Source organism: Lycium barbarum, chromosome 12 (assembly GCF_019175385.1).
Source record: "Lycium barbarum isolate Lr01 chromosome 12, ASM1917538v2, whole genome shotgun sequence".
In the NCBI taxonomy this organism is placed as follows: domain Eukaryota; kingdom Viridiplantae; phylum Streptophyta; class Magnoliopsida; order Solanales; family Solanaceae; genus Lycium; species Lycium barbarum.
The window spans coordinates 56,186,345-56,201,356 of NC_083348.1; the positions used below are offsets into that span (position 1 = coordinate 56,186,345).

Genomic DNA, 15,012 nt, shown 5'->3' on the forward strand with positions numbered 1-15,012 from the left:
AAAAGTGCTCTAACTTCTGCATACTTGAACATTAGTTTCCTTATAAGATGATATTTTAAGATAATTTGGCTTTGAGTGATATACTTTTGGGACTAATTATGTCAATTCTCCATGAATGTCTTTGAACCCCATCATTTTGTAAGAACCACATTCTTACGAGGAAAATTAAACCAAAATACTCTTCATATCATAAAGTATAAGATGATCTGCGAAGATGACTACAAGCTATTACATCCTCGAGTACAGATGCGGAAGTAAAACTCAAGAATTTTGAAAGAAACTAGAATACCACAAAACATTAAATTAGAGCCACAATTATTAATTTTTCTTGCTGCTGTGCCCTTTAGGAGTTAACCTTCCTGCAATTCTTCCTGATTTCTCCCCTGGAACCCGTCAAAGGTGAAATATTTCCCATCTTAACCATAGATTTCGCGAAATGCTCGAAGAAAAGCTCACTGTTCTCTGCATACTGTTTCACCAATGCTAGTGATTCTTGATTCTTAGTCACAAGGACTTGGTCTGAGTTCAACAGTCCCTTTGATGCCAACAAGTTCTTGAAGTAGCTGTTATCAAATTTTATTGGGGAGACAAAGTCCATGACAAATAAAGTTTGGTCACCACCAGATCTTGGGCACCTAGTGCGCAATTGGGCAGCATATGACTGTTCCAGTGTAGAGTCTGGTAAACTGTTTCCTGACTGGTTGTAGAGTCTCTGCCTGAAGCTGGTGCATCTGGCATTACCAATGGTGTGGCTTCCTGTACAACAAAGTTTTGGTATTAATTAACTAAGAACTTGTTTAGCTAAGGGTTTAACTTCTATGAACTTCAGTGTTAAAGAATTTTTACACTATCACGTTCAAGACACCGTAATTGGAATTAGTGCTCTAACAAAAAAGAGACAGATTACCTGTTATAGTAAGTTATGAAAGTGTAAGATCTCGTTACAACTTTTTAAAAATCATTTCACGTGTAATAAGTAGTTCAGCTAAGAATTTAACTTATATACAGTATCTATTACTATACCATGTACTTTAATATGTTATATCAGGTTGACTGCCTTATTTTTCAAGTTACTAATTTGTTTTTTATGATTAGTTTACATGTAATTGTCTATTAGTAGGTAATTGTGTAAAAAATTCTTTATTACACTGTATATAAAAGTTAAACTTCTTAAAGTTAAAGTCTATGTCCTGTAGCAAAGAGAGAGAGAAACTTTTACCGGATAAAGCTACAAGGTCAACAATATCAAGCCCTTTTAACTTGAATTTAGTGAGAATGGTTTGAAATGTGTTGTTTGGAGCAGGGATGTTATAGTTGGAGCCACTTATACTGGCATCTCTGGAGTCTCTTCTTCCTAATGGTACATCCCAATTTGGTCCACCAGCCTGCAAATACAAAATTATTAAAATGTCAGTTTTGTTAATTATCAACTTTCATTCCTATATGCAAGATAGCTATTCAACTTACTAAAACAGTTGAATCCCTTGCAGCTAGTGCCAAGATGTCTGCACAAGAGACAGTTTGAGGGCACTCCTTCTCCAATGCCTTCTTAATTTCATCAATCACTTCAAATCCACGAGCTGAATTCCTGTTGGGATTTGATCTCTTCTCACTAATTATGCTTCCATTGCTGTCAAGAAGTAGAGATGCATCACACCCCTACATGACACAATAAAAATGAAATTAATATTTAGTCATCACTCAGTACAGTAGTACATCTCTACTTTAAGGGGCCAAGCTACATGGTCCGAAGGGGTTCAACTGAATTCTCTTCGTCGGGAAATTATGCAGTGTAATAGCATTAAAATAAACTTTTTTGTACATCACTATATATATATATATATATGATTGTTGAATACCGTTGATTTGAGGGAATTTTCTAGTGTAGTGATAAAGGTGGATAAGAATTGGTTTAGGTCAGAGGCTTGAATCACATGTGTAATATATTGTGATATTCTTCGAATCGCCTGCTTAGAATTTCTTACTCCGCTACTATTCTAAGTTCTAACCGAATATAAATAGTATTTACATAAAATAAATAGGGCGTGACATGCATATATACTCCGTATGTAATAACTTTATAGAGAGCCAGCAGGGGCGGTGCTAAAATATCAGGCACGGGTTTGGACAAACACAAACGTTTTTGCTTAGACCATATATTTGTATTAGAAAATCATTAAATATGTATAAATATTTAATTGCCAACCCAGTAACTAAAACAAGCTATGAATTTGATAGTAAATTCAAAACCGGTAAACTTTAAATCCTGACGACGCATTTGAATTTAGAGCTTTGATTTACCTTGACAAAGCAATCGTGGAAATGCAGCCTCAACAATGAAGCAGCCATTCGAGCCTCTTTAGCTACGGCCTTGGCAACAATAGACTTGACAATTTCTTTTGCTTGGGGACATGATCGGTCATAAAATTGTGGGAATAAGTAACCACCATAAGTTTTAGTAGAGAGACAAATTGGTGCAACAGCAAGGAGAACAACGACCGTGAAGAAGCTCATAAATTGAGCCATAATGAAAAGTATTAATTAAGCTCTAACTAAGAACTTAGTTTATTAGAGATTAATTTGAGAATGTGAGTAGGCTATGGCTTGATTTGATGAAATTGAAGGGGAGTAACGAGTACTATATATAGTGTTCAATAATTGGAGTGTTGTTACAAATTAAGGGGAGACATATAGATGGAGTTGGTAGCTTATTAGTTAGATTTTTCATGATTTAACCTAGTGAAGTAGACGCATGTTCTTACAAGTACAATGATGGGGTGCGCATGGACCGGGACTAAATTAATTGTGTCAGGTTTCTAAATTTATAAATCAAACCAAACCAACGAAAGTCGGGTTTTTCAATCTCGGGTTGTTCGATTTTCTCGGTTTTTGATTTTTTCGAGTAAAGTCTTCATACAAAACATATAAAGTGTGTTTCGAATATTTCTTTAGTCCTAGAAAGATACAACTATCTAATTAAGGTGTTTCTTAAGAAAATAACACAAATTGTGAGATGAGTGATGTCATTGTAGAGAAATATTCAATCAAAAAGATAATGAAATCGCTAAGCCAAAACGAAAATGATCATAATCCAAAAGTACTAAGTCATGCTAAAATAAATAGGGCTAATAAGTATTAGTACATTACATGACTAAATATAAAAGAAAATTGAATTAAGTTATGTATTTTCACTATCTAAACCATTGCAAAACTAAGAATAGATATCCAACATATCATTGTTATTCCTAGTGTTAGAATTGAATTTCTTTTGTTAGCATTAGTATTAATTTGGGTTCTATTTGGGTTGCTAACATCCATGGGTTATAAAAGTTATTGGACCATTTAAAATTCTAAGTTCAAGCTTGAAATAATATATTAAAAGACAAAAACTATGGAAAAATATAAGAAATATTTATAAATTACATTATAAATAAATGTTTTTATGTACAAAATATTTTAAAAATTGTATACATGTAATGTCGGGTTGGTTAGGTTCGGTTCGGTTTGACTTTTTTTTTAGTTAAAACCAAACCAAACCAATTATGATCGGTTTTTTTTTCAATACCAAACTAAGTCAAACCAAATCACTAGTCACATTTTTATCTCGATTTAACTCGAATTATCGATTTGACGTGGTTTGTCAGTTTTCCTTGTACACCACTAACAATGATGATTGATTTGGTCCGTGATTCAGCTACGGAATTTTTTTCAAAGTTTTCAACTCATTCTTAATGGACTACAAATGGTTTGATTACAACTTCAGACCTTACTACTCCCTCTCAATTTATGCGGCGCAATTCAGATTTCGAAAGTCAATTTTTTTAATTTTAACCGTGAATTCGGACATGAATTCTTTAAGTTATTTGAAATAAAAGCTACATATTTGAAAACTACGTAAAAATAATATAAACTACAATAATTGAAAATTCAAAATATTTAAAAAGCGTATGAAAAAATCCCAATTAAAAAAAAAAAAAACTCGTTTCGCTCTCGAAATTCGAACAGTGCCACGTAAACTGAGACTAGAGAGTAATGGTTTAATTCATTAGTTTTTAACCTTTGTAAAGTTGATCAAGGACAGCAGGATACCAGATCCACTTCTTAAACAAAATAAACAAAACGAAAATAAAATAGGAGTAGAGACTAGAGAGAATGTGGACTTGGTATGAAAATTATTCGTGAGTGATAAAAAGACAAAGTTTTATAATTAAAGTAACAATAATGTGCAAGAATAGGCATAGTCGTCTCTTAATCAAAATCCAATATATTGTAGCTATCAAGGAAAATCTTTAATCAAAAGATGCATATAACTTATGAAAGAATGACATTTGGTCAACCACAAATCCATTGCTTTAGGGTGAAGGGATGTGGATATGACAATTGATATACATGCATGATCCATGAAATATAAAATTCTCAAAATTTAAGAATTGAGCAAAGTTGGAGCAGAAGCACCTGCTCTGTTGACAAAAGAGGACCTCAAGATTACTTTAATTTGACCAACATAACGTTAATCTCCCTCTACTATAAAAAGCCTTCCCTGTATTATTTTTATAGTATATATCTTAACGACTTAATTTCATAGCATATGAGACGTTGAAAATAAATTGCTTGTTAACTCGCTAAAAAGTATGCTGATTAAATTCATTGTAATGGCCAGTGCTCATTCATTCAACATACCATAAGCTTGTAGAGACAACAAATATTAGTTCATCTGTTCATGTAAGTAGTTGAAATTGTCTTTGAATTAGCAACAGTGATAGGCGTATTCAACTATGCAGCTCAACTTTAACTTTGTAAAAGAAATCCAAAATAAGCTGGCTGGTCAAACAAGAGCTGGGTGAGTTTTAAGTTCTATGCACCGATTGCGTAAAGATAGTTTACATAAACAAGTCATGTATGAGCAGAGGCGGATCCAGGATTTAAATTTTATGAGTTTAATCTTAATATTTTTAGCATTGAACCCATTATATTTTTAAAGTTAGGGGTTCATATCTACTATTTATTACAATTTTAGTAATTTTTTACACATAAATTTAGGCTCAACGTCGAAAGTTTGGGGTTCAGTTGAACCCCCACCTTGTAGGCTAGATACGCCTCTATGTATGAGGTAATTATAGATAAATTTCTATAACAAGCTGTTGGAAATATATTGATATTAAATGTAATTTTGAGCCAGAGACATATATAATTGTACGTAGAGAAGTGAACATGAAGTATATCTCTATGCATCACCTAATAGTAGCTATAAACAAAACCCATCGCATTTGTTGCTTATGAAAGATATGATACCGTTGAGTTTGCGTTTATATTGTCAAATATTTTCTGCTCACTTTCAAATAAAACTGCATTTTGAAATAAATGTTAGTTACTGCCTAAATTATTCAGTTTAGTTATTTCATATACATAAGATGTTTTTTATGTTTACAACATAAATTTCAAGTTCAAGTGTGTCAAACAGATAAAAAGATTGGCCTATTCACACATGCAATCGTCTTTATTGTCTAGGTGACTAATAATAGAGATGAGGCAATCATAAACTTATTATTGTCAAAAGTGATAATAACAGAGAGCTCAAAATTTATAATACAAATGTCGTCTGTTTTACGATTAATCACGTCTGATTAAATGTGATTGCCTATCTTAATGCCAGAAGTGAGTTCTCATGAATAAATATATGAGTATATATGTGAACTCAAAGTTAGACCTAAGTTGTCTGAACTATCATCCGCATAATAGTTTATTTGAAAAGACAAACGCTCCATGAAAATGAGTTAATACTGCAATCATGATTCATACCACGTATGAATAAGATGACCTAAAAGGGCGATACAAGTTTAATCTCTACTTGTTATCGTGTGAAGTCCTGAAAATTATGAGTAATTTTCTCCTTGCACTCTTATGACTTTGACCAGTTTCTTGAGATTCAATTTGGTGTTTGCTATCTTAGGGTGTTTCCAAGAGATCATGAATGATTCGGTCTGGTGGAACATTTTTAGAAAAGCATATCATATTGAGATTGAGAAATTCATGAGATGAGGAAGATTATTGAGTATTATCACATTAATTGTGTTAATTATGTTTGTCTTTGAGACAAGAACATAATGATGAACTCAAGTTACGACAAAAAAGATGTTGAGACGTGAATGTGATAAGTACTGCATACTGCAATCTACTTCAAACTCTATTAATTGAGATACTATATAGTCCTAACAGATGTATAGCAACCGAGCTTTCGAAGTATGCATTGGTCACACGGTCTAGTTGTTATGTATGAAAGTTACATAATGAAATGAGAGTTGGCACACCGTGTGTGTAAGTTAGAGATGTTGCAAAATTTGGATTTTGGCCTCCCATGCGGGTCAACCCAGATTCCACCCCATATATATATATATATATATATATATATATATATATATATATATATATATATATATATATTACTAGAAAAAATAGAAAGAGGGAAAAACATATTGGTTGGGAAAAGTTCCTAAAAGTTGTATTCCCTTCAGCAAAAGAAGAAGGCTTCTACAGAAGAAATCAACGTGATTTTGTCCTCTGCTTCCTTCTCCCAACAAATAGTATTTTTTTTTTTTTTTTTTTTTTTTTTGTGTGTGAAGAGCTTCTATGGAGGATCTTCTACAATGTTTATTGGAGTAATGTCTGCAATTAAGGTACAACTTACACTATGACTTTATCCGGTGTAGTCGTCTTTGCACATGATTACGCGGTCGACTAGTGAAACAAATTAGATGGATCTTGAGAGAATTATGTGTTCTTGACTGTTGTATTTTCCTTCAGAAGCATTAACTGATAATTGGGTAAAAATAGTAGTTAACCTGCTAACGAAGACATGGAATCAATGATAGAGTATAACATATTTACACTGTCAAGGTATACAACTTAAATTATTTTTTAATTATTGATACAATGTAAACAATTAAATACTAGCACATTATTAAGATATTAGTCCTCTCGATCTCCTTTAATTCCGTCTGTGTTTCCTCTCATGCGTTACAGAAGCAAAAAGATGTTGTGACCTACAAATTGATAAGATCAGAGAATATTAGGTGAATCTGATTGGTCCAAAGTCCAATGAATGATAAAATATAGTAGTATGTATATAAGAGGAAAACAAAAAGAGATTAGAAGAAATGCCCCTCTTATTTGTCAAACATGAACAAATTCATCTTTATGCCCAATTTATTCCGATACTATTCTTTACTAGAACAAGGCCAGTGTGGTTGAAGGTAATTGTTTCTCCATTTTATCATTATTAACGAACTATCCTTTTGTTATTTTGCAACATAATTGCGGTAAAGCTGGCAATGGAAGAAGTTGTTCAAACAGCTCAAGCAATTTATGAATTTTAATCTCTGGAATGGGATAACATGCAATTTGGAAACCAAGATATTGCTTTTCAAATTGGCTTAACATTGACAAGAAGGCATGTGATATACATTAATCGTCTATTCGATATCCTTGTACGAATTTACAATGACTTAAAACGTTTCTTATTTTAAACTACTGATCGATCCTTCAGAATTTGCATTCGTAAGTTGATGTAATCCGACGTTAAAACTTTGATCCGCCCTTACTCCTACATACACTGAATAAACATTTCATGTACCGATAACAGCTATCAAGTGTGCCACATTAGTGGAGGAAATGGGTTATTATCTGCCTATATGGTCTTTGGCAAAAAAGCACTAAAGACAATTAAGAGTCTCCAGCCATACGCACAATAAAACCAAGCTTCAGCCTGAGAAGGCAAGAAAATTAAGAGAGACTGCAGATCGTAAAATGAACCATGAATCTCTCTTTGCTGAGAGCTATCGAACAAAGGCAGACCGCAGATGGTAAAGCATAAATAAAACATAAGACGGGCCAGAAGATATTAATTGACAGTACAGTTGGCAGTTTTACAAATCATCACACAACTGATTCTCTTAAAACCTGAGCAAACTAGAGTTTAAGCAGACAACTTTTGTTTTCCTTCATATCTGAACTGATAGTTATAAAACACAATTATGTTTTCAACTTGCAGCAAGAAATTTAAAAAAGAAGCAACAAATTACCAAAAGCCTCAAAGGTGTCAATTGCATCTGCGTTTTGAAAGCTTAATTCAATATCAATGTTGCTTTATTTGAGCTCTCCTCGAAACATCATTTGTTTGGAGATTGTAGACTATTACTGATACTGCCATTAATCACGTAACACAATATATACATTAAAAGAAGAAAGAAAAGTTTCCACATAAAAGCTAAGGCCTTGATATGCACAGAATTTAAAAGCCTCTGAAAGCCATCGTATTTGCCCATTAAGCTTCACCACATGGTGAATGGAATACTATGCTCTCTCTCTCTCTCTCTCTCTCTCTCTCTCTCTCTCAGAGGTGAATGGAAAGCCATCGTATTTTCCCATAAACTCTCTCTCTCTCTCGCACTCGCTCTTCTCTAATTACTCAATGATAGAAAGCTCCATTAGATCTTTGGTTCATTATCAGACACCACGTTATAGGGTTTATGATGACCTTGGCCGGGAAATATCACTTCTTGGCATTATCTGCTTTGTATTTGGCCAAGAAGTATCAGTTCCTGGCTTCATATGCATTGTATTTGGTTTTGTGAACCAGGTCGTATACAGAAATTGCTTCTGGGGCCCTACATGATTGCATATAAGCTTAAGCTTTTGTCTTTCCCTCATCCATCTTAAAACTATCTTCATGTGCCTTTTGCTTGTCAAGCCTCTCAAGCCAACATCCTGAAATTTTGGAAGGAAAAACAATTAGCAAAGAGCAGCCTAGAGTTCTCAAAGTTAAGAACCATAGGTTCATAAGAAATAGGAAAAATGGTAAGAGTTTCACATAATTTTATACAGTGCTTGGAAGAAGTAAAGTGGCAGAAAAAGAAAGAACTAAAGCCATCAATTTTCCACCACAACTAGAAATGCAATAGAACTACTGCTAAAGACTTGAAGTTAGCAACAAATTGTTCTTGAGTATGGTAAATTAGATGCTAGGAATATTCCGTGAACTTAGCGGTCAACTTGCTCTTTGCATGAAGCATATATTTTCAACACCTAGAAGAGTTTGCAACTGCCCGCAATTTGTCAAGCTCCTTTCACAAAGGATGACAAATATAAGACAAAGATGCTTAGAGAGAGAACAGATCTTAAAGAAAACAAGGCTGACATATGACAAGATGAAAAAATGGTTATGAGCTGCTGAGGCACCCTAAAAGTCTTGTTAAAATCTGGTGTTGCTTAAGAGATCAAGAGAATGAAAGTTTGTAGATTCTATGCCTATTAGTTGCAAAGCCACCGCTCAAACCAACTATCAAAGACAAGAGAGTAGTGTCGAACTAAAGTCAAGCATCATTGGTTCATAGGAGTACCATGGAAGATAACTTTATTTGACGAAAAGCTAAAAAAAATGTCCCTTATCTTTGGGCCTAGAGTTAGGACGGTCCTCATTCCTTGATATGGAGCACATCAGTCCTTATTGTTTGCCAAATTAGTGCACTTTTAGTTCCTCCTCAAACAACAGTTATTTTTTTAATGGAGATAGCAGCTCTTGTGTTGCTTATGTGAGATCTTTTCTTTTTGCGCAAAGGGTCAAATTTACTCTCCAAGTATGGTTATAGTTTAAATTTGCCCTCCATCAGAGTTTGGGATCAAATTTTCCTTCTCCGTTAGGATACTTGATATATTTGCCTTTTATGGATGGAAGTCCACATCACAAAAAAAAAATAGCCACGTTGGATCCACATCAGATCCACGTAGACAACTCATACCCAACCCAATAAAAGGGCAAGCAACCTACTTCATGCATAGTAACTGGATTCTGTGCATATTGATTTGGTAACCTTGATTTCATTGTTCACAACCATGAACTTACTGCATATGTACAGGAATGCTTAATTTTGTGTCAAGTTGACAATTAATTGAATTTAGACTAGGCATTTGATAATTATTTACTCTGTGCCAATAGTTGCTGATATACTTCAGTTAGTTGATCTTTCGAATGAATGATGCGAAGGAAGTAACAGACATAGAACAGTGGAACAGAAACACTACACAAAAGAATCCTGTAGGATTATTATTTTTCAACTTGTTTTTTATTTGATATTTTGCGTTAGGCCATGGATAGACCCTTTTAACAAAAAACTGCATGGACCTAACCTATCTTGGGGATCAAACTTTTTTTCCATTTTTCTACTGCCCCAAATGTGAACTGGTTGAGATATAATTGTGCTTTATTTAGTGCCTCTTGTCCTACCATATCATCTTACGATCAACACTAAAGCACTCAAGTCAATCTGTCGAATTAACCTACTCTGCTTTTGCATTGGTCCACTAGGGATGGGGATACGGTTATGGGTTTATTGGGTTGGGTATGAGTTGCCTACGTGGATCTGATGTGGATCCAACATGGCTATTTTTTTTTTTGTGATGTGGACTTCATCCATTAAAGGGCAAATATACCAAGTATCCTAACGGAGAGGACAAATTTGATCCCAAACTTTGACGGAGGGAAAATTTAAACTATAAACCATACTTGGAGGGTAAATTTGACCCTTTGCCCTTTCTTTTTCTCCGAAAAACTTAGGCATCTCTGCATGGGTTCTTCTCTTCCAATTTAAACGATCAAAATGTAGGGATCTTTGATCAGCAAAAGACGGACAAGATGAAAGCAATTTGTTAGCTTTGTCTTTTAAACATGAAGAGGAGTAAGGCACCAATGGCTTGGCTATCCAGGGTAGGTTCATTAGATGGAAAATCGTGGGATAAGAATCTTATTTGATGACATGTCAAAAGTTTTTTTTAATGCTTACGTGATGGCAAATTCTGCTAGATCCTACCTTGGAAATTTCTCTTATCCGGGGTCTCTCACATAGGAAGAAAAGGAGTGACAAGGGAGGTCTGGGTTTCGGGAGAAAAATATCTCACGTGAGCAGTTGAGTTGCTCTCTCTGTTAAATAATAACGGTTGTTTGAAGAGGGACTAAAAGTACACCAATTTGGCATACAGTAAAGACCATTAGTGCTCTATATCAAAGGAATAGGGATGATTTTAATCTTAGTCCAAAGATAAGGGACGATTTTGGACCTTTTCTCACTTTATTTCAATGCATTTCTGGCTTTATAAACTAGAACAGAAAAGGATAACGCTGAAGCATCTTTTAAGCATGCCCTTTTTTGTGTGAATTTCAAATGAAAATGTTCAAGGTGGTAAATGAACCTGTTTGGCCTGCTTAAGCAAAATGCAAAAGTTACAAACTAAGAACTGGATCTTAACAATCCACTTATTGATTTCAGCTGTTCAAGATTGCAATATCACTACAATTTTCAATACAATCATCTACCCAAAGCCTAGTCTCAACTCTTCTGAAATATGGCATTGACAGGATACTAATTGAACTATTATGCAGATCGACAATTGTGTAACCAGAGGCGTTCTAGCATAAACACAGTTGATGCAAGTGTACATGCACCCACTATATAGAGAAAGTACAAGAACTTAAAAGAATTATATAAAAACATAAAGTGGAGCAGCCATTGCTTTCCTCTGTGATTCTAATAATTGAAGGAGAGACACAACATACTTGTGTTCTCTTTTACGTTAACCAGTTAGGGGTAGTTTGGTTCGAAGACAAGTTATATTGCGATTAGTAATGCCGGGATTAGTTGCACTAAACTTAAATTTGCGACAAAAATTTGTACTAAATTTAATACCCGCATTATTCTACCTAACACACCCTACCAAACAACCCCTTAATATGTTTGGGCGGGTTTCTGGAGTTCTCACAAAAATAAATTGCAAGAACTGTAGCTCTGTAATATCCACAAAAGTTGCTCAAGTGCCACCTTAGATGTCCAGAAGTCCAGACAGATCATAATAATTTAAAAAAAAAAAAAAAAAAAAACCGCAATCTGGATAAATTTTTTTCCCTGCAATTTGTATAAGAAGGCCTATTGTACGCCATGGAAAATGAAAAGATAAGAGAAATGGGGTAAAAAGGACAACTTTTCATTTTAGTTGATTCAACTATGTACCAAAGTTACATTTCTTTTTCACGCCCAGTTCCAGAATTTATTCATTAATACAGTACAGTACAGTATAATACCATACTACAATATGGAACCATGGGTAACGACCATCCAAACAGAGGCTAACATTATCTAAGGGTATTTATGAGTGATTACCTTGACACGTTCCCAGGTATCAGCAATAGTGAGAGGGCCATGTTCCTTCAAAATGTCGAAGATAACCCTTGTAATAGTTTGAGTCTGCTCAGGTGGGGTTTTAAGCTCGATCGGTTTCATTTTTGGCTTTGGTTTCCTCCCGATCAACCTTATCGCTGTCGCAAACATGTTTCCTTTCAATCTCTCTCGCTGTGGCGTAAACCCCCTTCACAACGGAATTTTGTTTTTGACAGTTTATAAGCCCTAAAATAAAAGTTTTGCTGGCACCATGCGAGACAAAACGACATAACTGGTTCCTTATATTTGAGGCTAAGTTCAAAATAGTCCCACTTATCAGTTTTGGTCCGTCAAAAGTTAATACTCACTTTAGTGTCCGGCAATATTTCTATGGGACTATATTTATTTTTAATTTTTTTTATTACGTAGAGATAAGGGAAAGGTAAAAAGGGAAATGAGATGACAATGTGGGATTCGAACTCTAACCAACTAGATAAAAGTTCAAGTAGTCAACCAACTGAGCTACTAAGATTCCCACTCGAACTATATTTGTTAGATTTGACTAGAATCATCTATATACTATTTTAAAAGCATAAATATAAAAAACTGTTGGTTGACCAAAATATCCTTAAAATATTAAACGACTTTTATACCCTTCAAAATAATTTTTTCAAATAAATAATTCTATTTGATGTTGGATATAATTGTCATATTAAAGACCTATTAGGACTTTGAATTCCATCATAACCAGGGGCGGACCCATGTACAAAATACCGGTGCTCGAGCACCCATTAACCCCAATTTAAATAACGTATATTTGTGTAGAAACTTTTCAAAATTGGGTTATATTAAATCATCAGCACCTAATGAACAAAATCGTTGGTGGGTGCTTTGGTTGGGGCACTGAAATAAAGGCCCCTTAGGAGATGAATGAGGAGTCCGCAACCTAAATGACCCAAAATGTGATGAAAGGTACCAAAATACCCCAGTTAAAAAAAAAAGTGATCGAAGTACCATTTGCGCACTAAATTAGTGCGCAATAGGACTAAATTGCAATTTTGCAATTAATAACCATTTTGCGCAATATGGTAGTAATAAAATCTGTTAGCTTCATTTTCCAAGCTACTCTTCTTCACCTCCTCCATTTTTCACTCTTTCAACATACTTTAGCGCCCCCCCCCCCCCCCACCCCCCCCCCCCCCCCCCCCGCGCAAAAATCATGTCTCAAAACTCTGAAATGTCAACCTTTGCTATAGAACCCGACGTTTGTGAATGTGGTCGTTATTGTAAGCTAAAAACATCAACGACCGAAGATAATCCGGGGTGTTGTTTTTGACGTTGTAAAATGCCCGAAGTAAGTGTTTTTACAATTTTTTAGGGTTTATTTTTTTTCACATTATCTACATATTTTACTTTTAAAAACTGATTTTCTTGTAATGTTTATAGGATATGGGAGCTTGCAAACATTTTCATTGGGAAGATAGCATTCCCGTGGATAAAACGGTAGCGGCGAAAATTAAAAAACCTCCTGATGAAAGAGATATCGTCACTTCACGTATCTCAAGAGATACCATAAAGTTTGACTTGCAATTTAAGGTTATGGAAGCTAAAGAAAAGATTGACCTTTTGGAGGTCTTGCTAAAAGAATCCAAAGAAAAACAAAGTTTTCTCAAGGCTGACCTTAGAGAAACTCAACACGAGAAAAATGCTTTGAAAGAAAAACTGAAATTTTGGAAGATTTTGTTGTTGTTTATTATTTCTATGTAATTTATTTTTCTATGTATTTTCTATTTATTTTGTTATTTTTATGTACTTTGTTTTTGTTGTTTATTATTTTTATGTACTTTGTTTTAAGAAGATTATTTAAATTAATAATAGACTATAACAATCAAACAAAAATAAAAACATACTAAAAATATTCAAATTGGTGACTTCATCATAAACTAAAAATACAAATTAACCGCACGAGTCTGAAACTTAAATTACCCAAAATCTAAGAGAGTGAACCAAAATAACCCCTAATCATCATCAGAATAGAAGTCCTCAATATCGTTCTCAGAACAATATTTTGGGTTTCTTAAGACATATCTTTTTTTTGTTGATGTTGATTCTCTACTTGTTGGTGATGTTTGTTCTTCGGACAACTTTAGCATGTAAAATGTACAACGTCTTGCTAGCATTCTGTTGTTTTCTTTTCTAATCCTGTGTACAACAAGCTCGCAAGTTTATGGACCTACTCGAGGCATGTTTATTGAGTACCTTGTTGGGATTTGAGCATTGAGATTTTTCAAGTCATGAACAAGACGTTCTGATTCGGCATGCAGATATGCCCATTCTCGGCGTAACCCACAAAAATATTTTCGTGGATCTGAATATTTCACGCTGCAAAAATCATCATTACGCTTTATAAGAAGGTGGGGTTTCAAATCGTCTAGTTTGAAATCATTGTTATCAAGAAAACTTGTTTCACTGGAATAGCTACTATGATTTGAACTATCATCACCACTGCTATTCGAATCCTTTGGTAGGAATAAAGACCAATCTACATTTCTACAACTCGACATTGAATATGTTGTAGTCTAATAACAAATGAAAGGCTACTTATATAGATGAAAACCCCGAAGTACCCTCGGGGTGGTCATTATGACCCTACCTTCTTACTTTATTATAAATATTAATCTTCATCGGACATCTCACAGTCCGAATCCCACTTGGATCTGAATCTTACGTAACTATGTTGACCATATTCTACCCTTAGGAAACGTATTTTCATCCGATTGTTCTCTTCACGAAAATGGTTAAGAGCAAA

At 34.3% G+C, this 15,012-nt stretch overlaps 2 protein-coding genes across 2 annotated transcripts; both read right to left on the reverse strand.

Annotated features, from left to right (window-relative positions):
* Positions 1 to 165: 165 nt before the first annotated feature.
* LOC132621299 (peroxidase 72-like) lies at positions 166 to 2,625 on the reverse strand. The gene is made up of 4 exons (XM_060335519.1): positions 2,302 to 2,625; positions 1,468 to 1,659; positions 1,220 to 1,385; positions 166 to 756 (listed from the first exon to the last, which is right to left on the reverse strand). The coding sequence occupies exons 1-4, from the start codon at positions 2,524 to 2,526 to the stop codon at positions 344 to 346; spliced, it is 996 nt and encodes a 331-aa protein (XP_060191502.1). The 5' UTR covers positions 2,527 to 2,625; the 3' UTR covers positions 166 to 343.
* Positions 2,626 to 8,091: 5,466 nt separating this feature from the next.
* On the reverse strand, positions 8,092 to 12,499 carry LOC132623696 (uncharacterized). The gene is made up of 2 exons (XM_060338485.1): positions 12,207 to 12,499; positions 8,092 to 8,763 (listed from the first exon to the last, which is right to left on the reverse strand). The coding sequence occupies exons 1-2, from the start codon at positions 12,372 to 12,374 to the stop codon at positions 8,524 to 8,526; spliced, it is 408 nt and encodes a 135-aa protein (XP_060194468.1). The 5' UTR covers positions 12,375 to 12,499; the 3' UTR covers positions 8,092 to 8,523.
* Positions 12,500 to 15,012: the final 2,513 nt, after the last annotated feature.

Excerpts from the sequence above, each read along its gene's own strand:
- LOC132621299 (XM_060335519.1), bottom strand. The coding sequence starts at position 2,526 with ATGGCTCAATTTATGAGCTTCTTCACGGTCGTTGTTCTCCTTGCTGTT. Across the intron at positions 1,660-2,301 it reads TCCACGATTGCTTTGTCAAG|GGGTGTGATGCATCTCTACT; the intron begins GTAAATCAAAGC and ends TGTGTCATGTAG. Across the intron at positions 1,386-1,467 it reads CAAGGGATTCAACTGTTTTA|GCTGGTGGACCAAATTGGGA; the intron begins GTAAGTTGAATA and ends TTGTATTTGCAG.
- LOC132623696 (XM_060338485.1), bottom strand. The coding sequence starts at position 12,374 with ATGTTTGCGACAGCGATAAGGTTGATCGGGAGGAAACCAAAGCCAAAA. Across the intron at positions 8,764-12,206 it reads ATACCTGGGAACGTGTCAAG|GATGTTGGCTTGAGAGGCTT; the intron begins GTAATCACTCAT and ends CCAAAATTTCAG.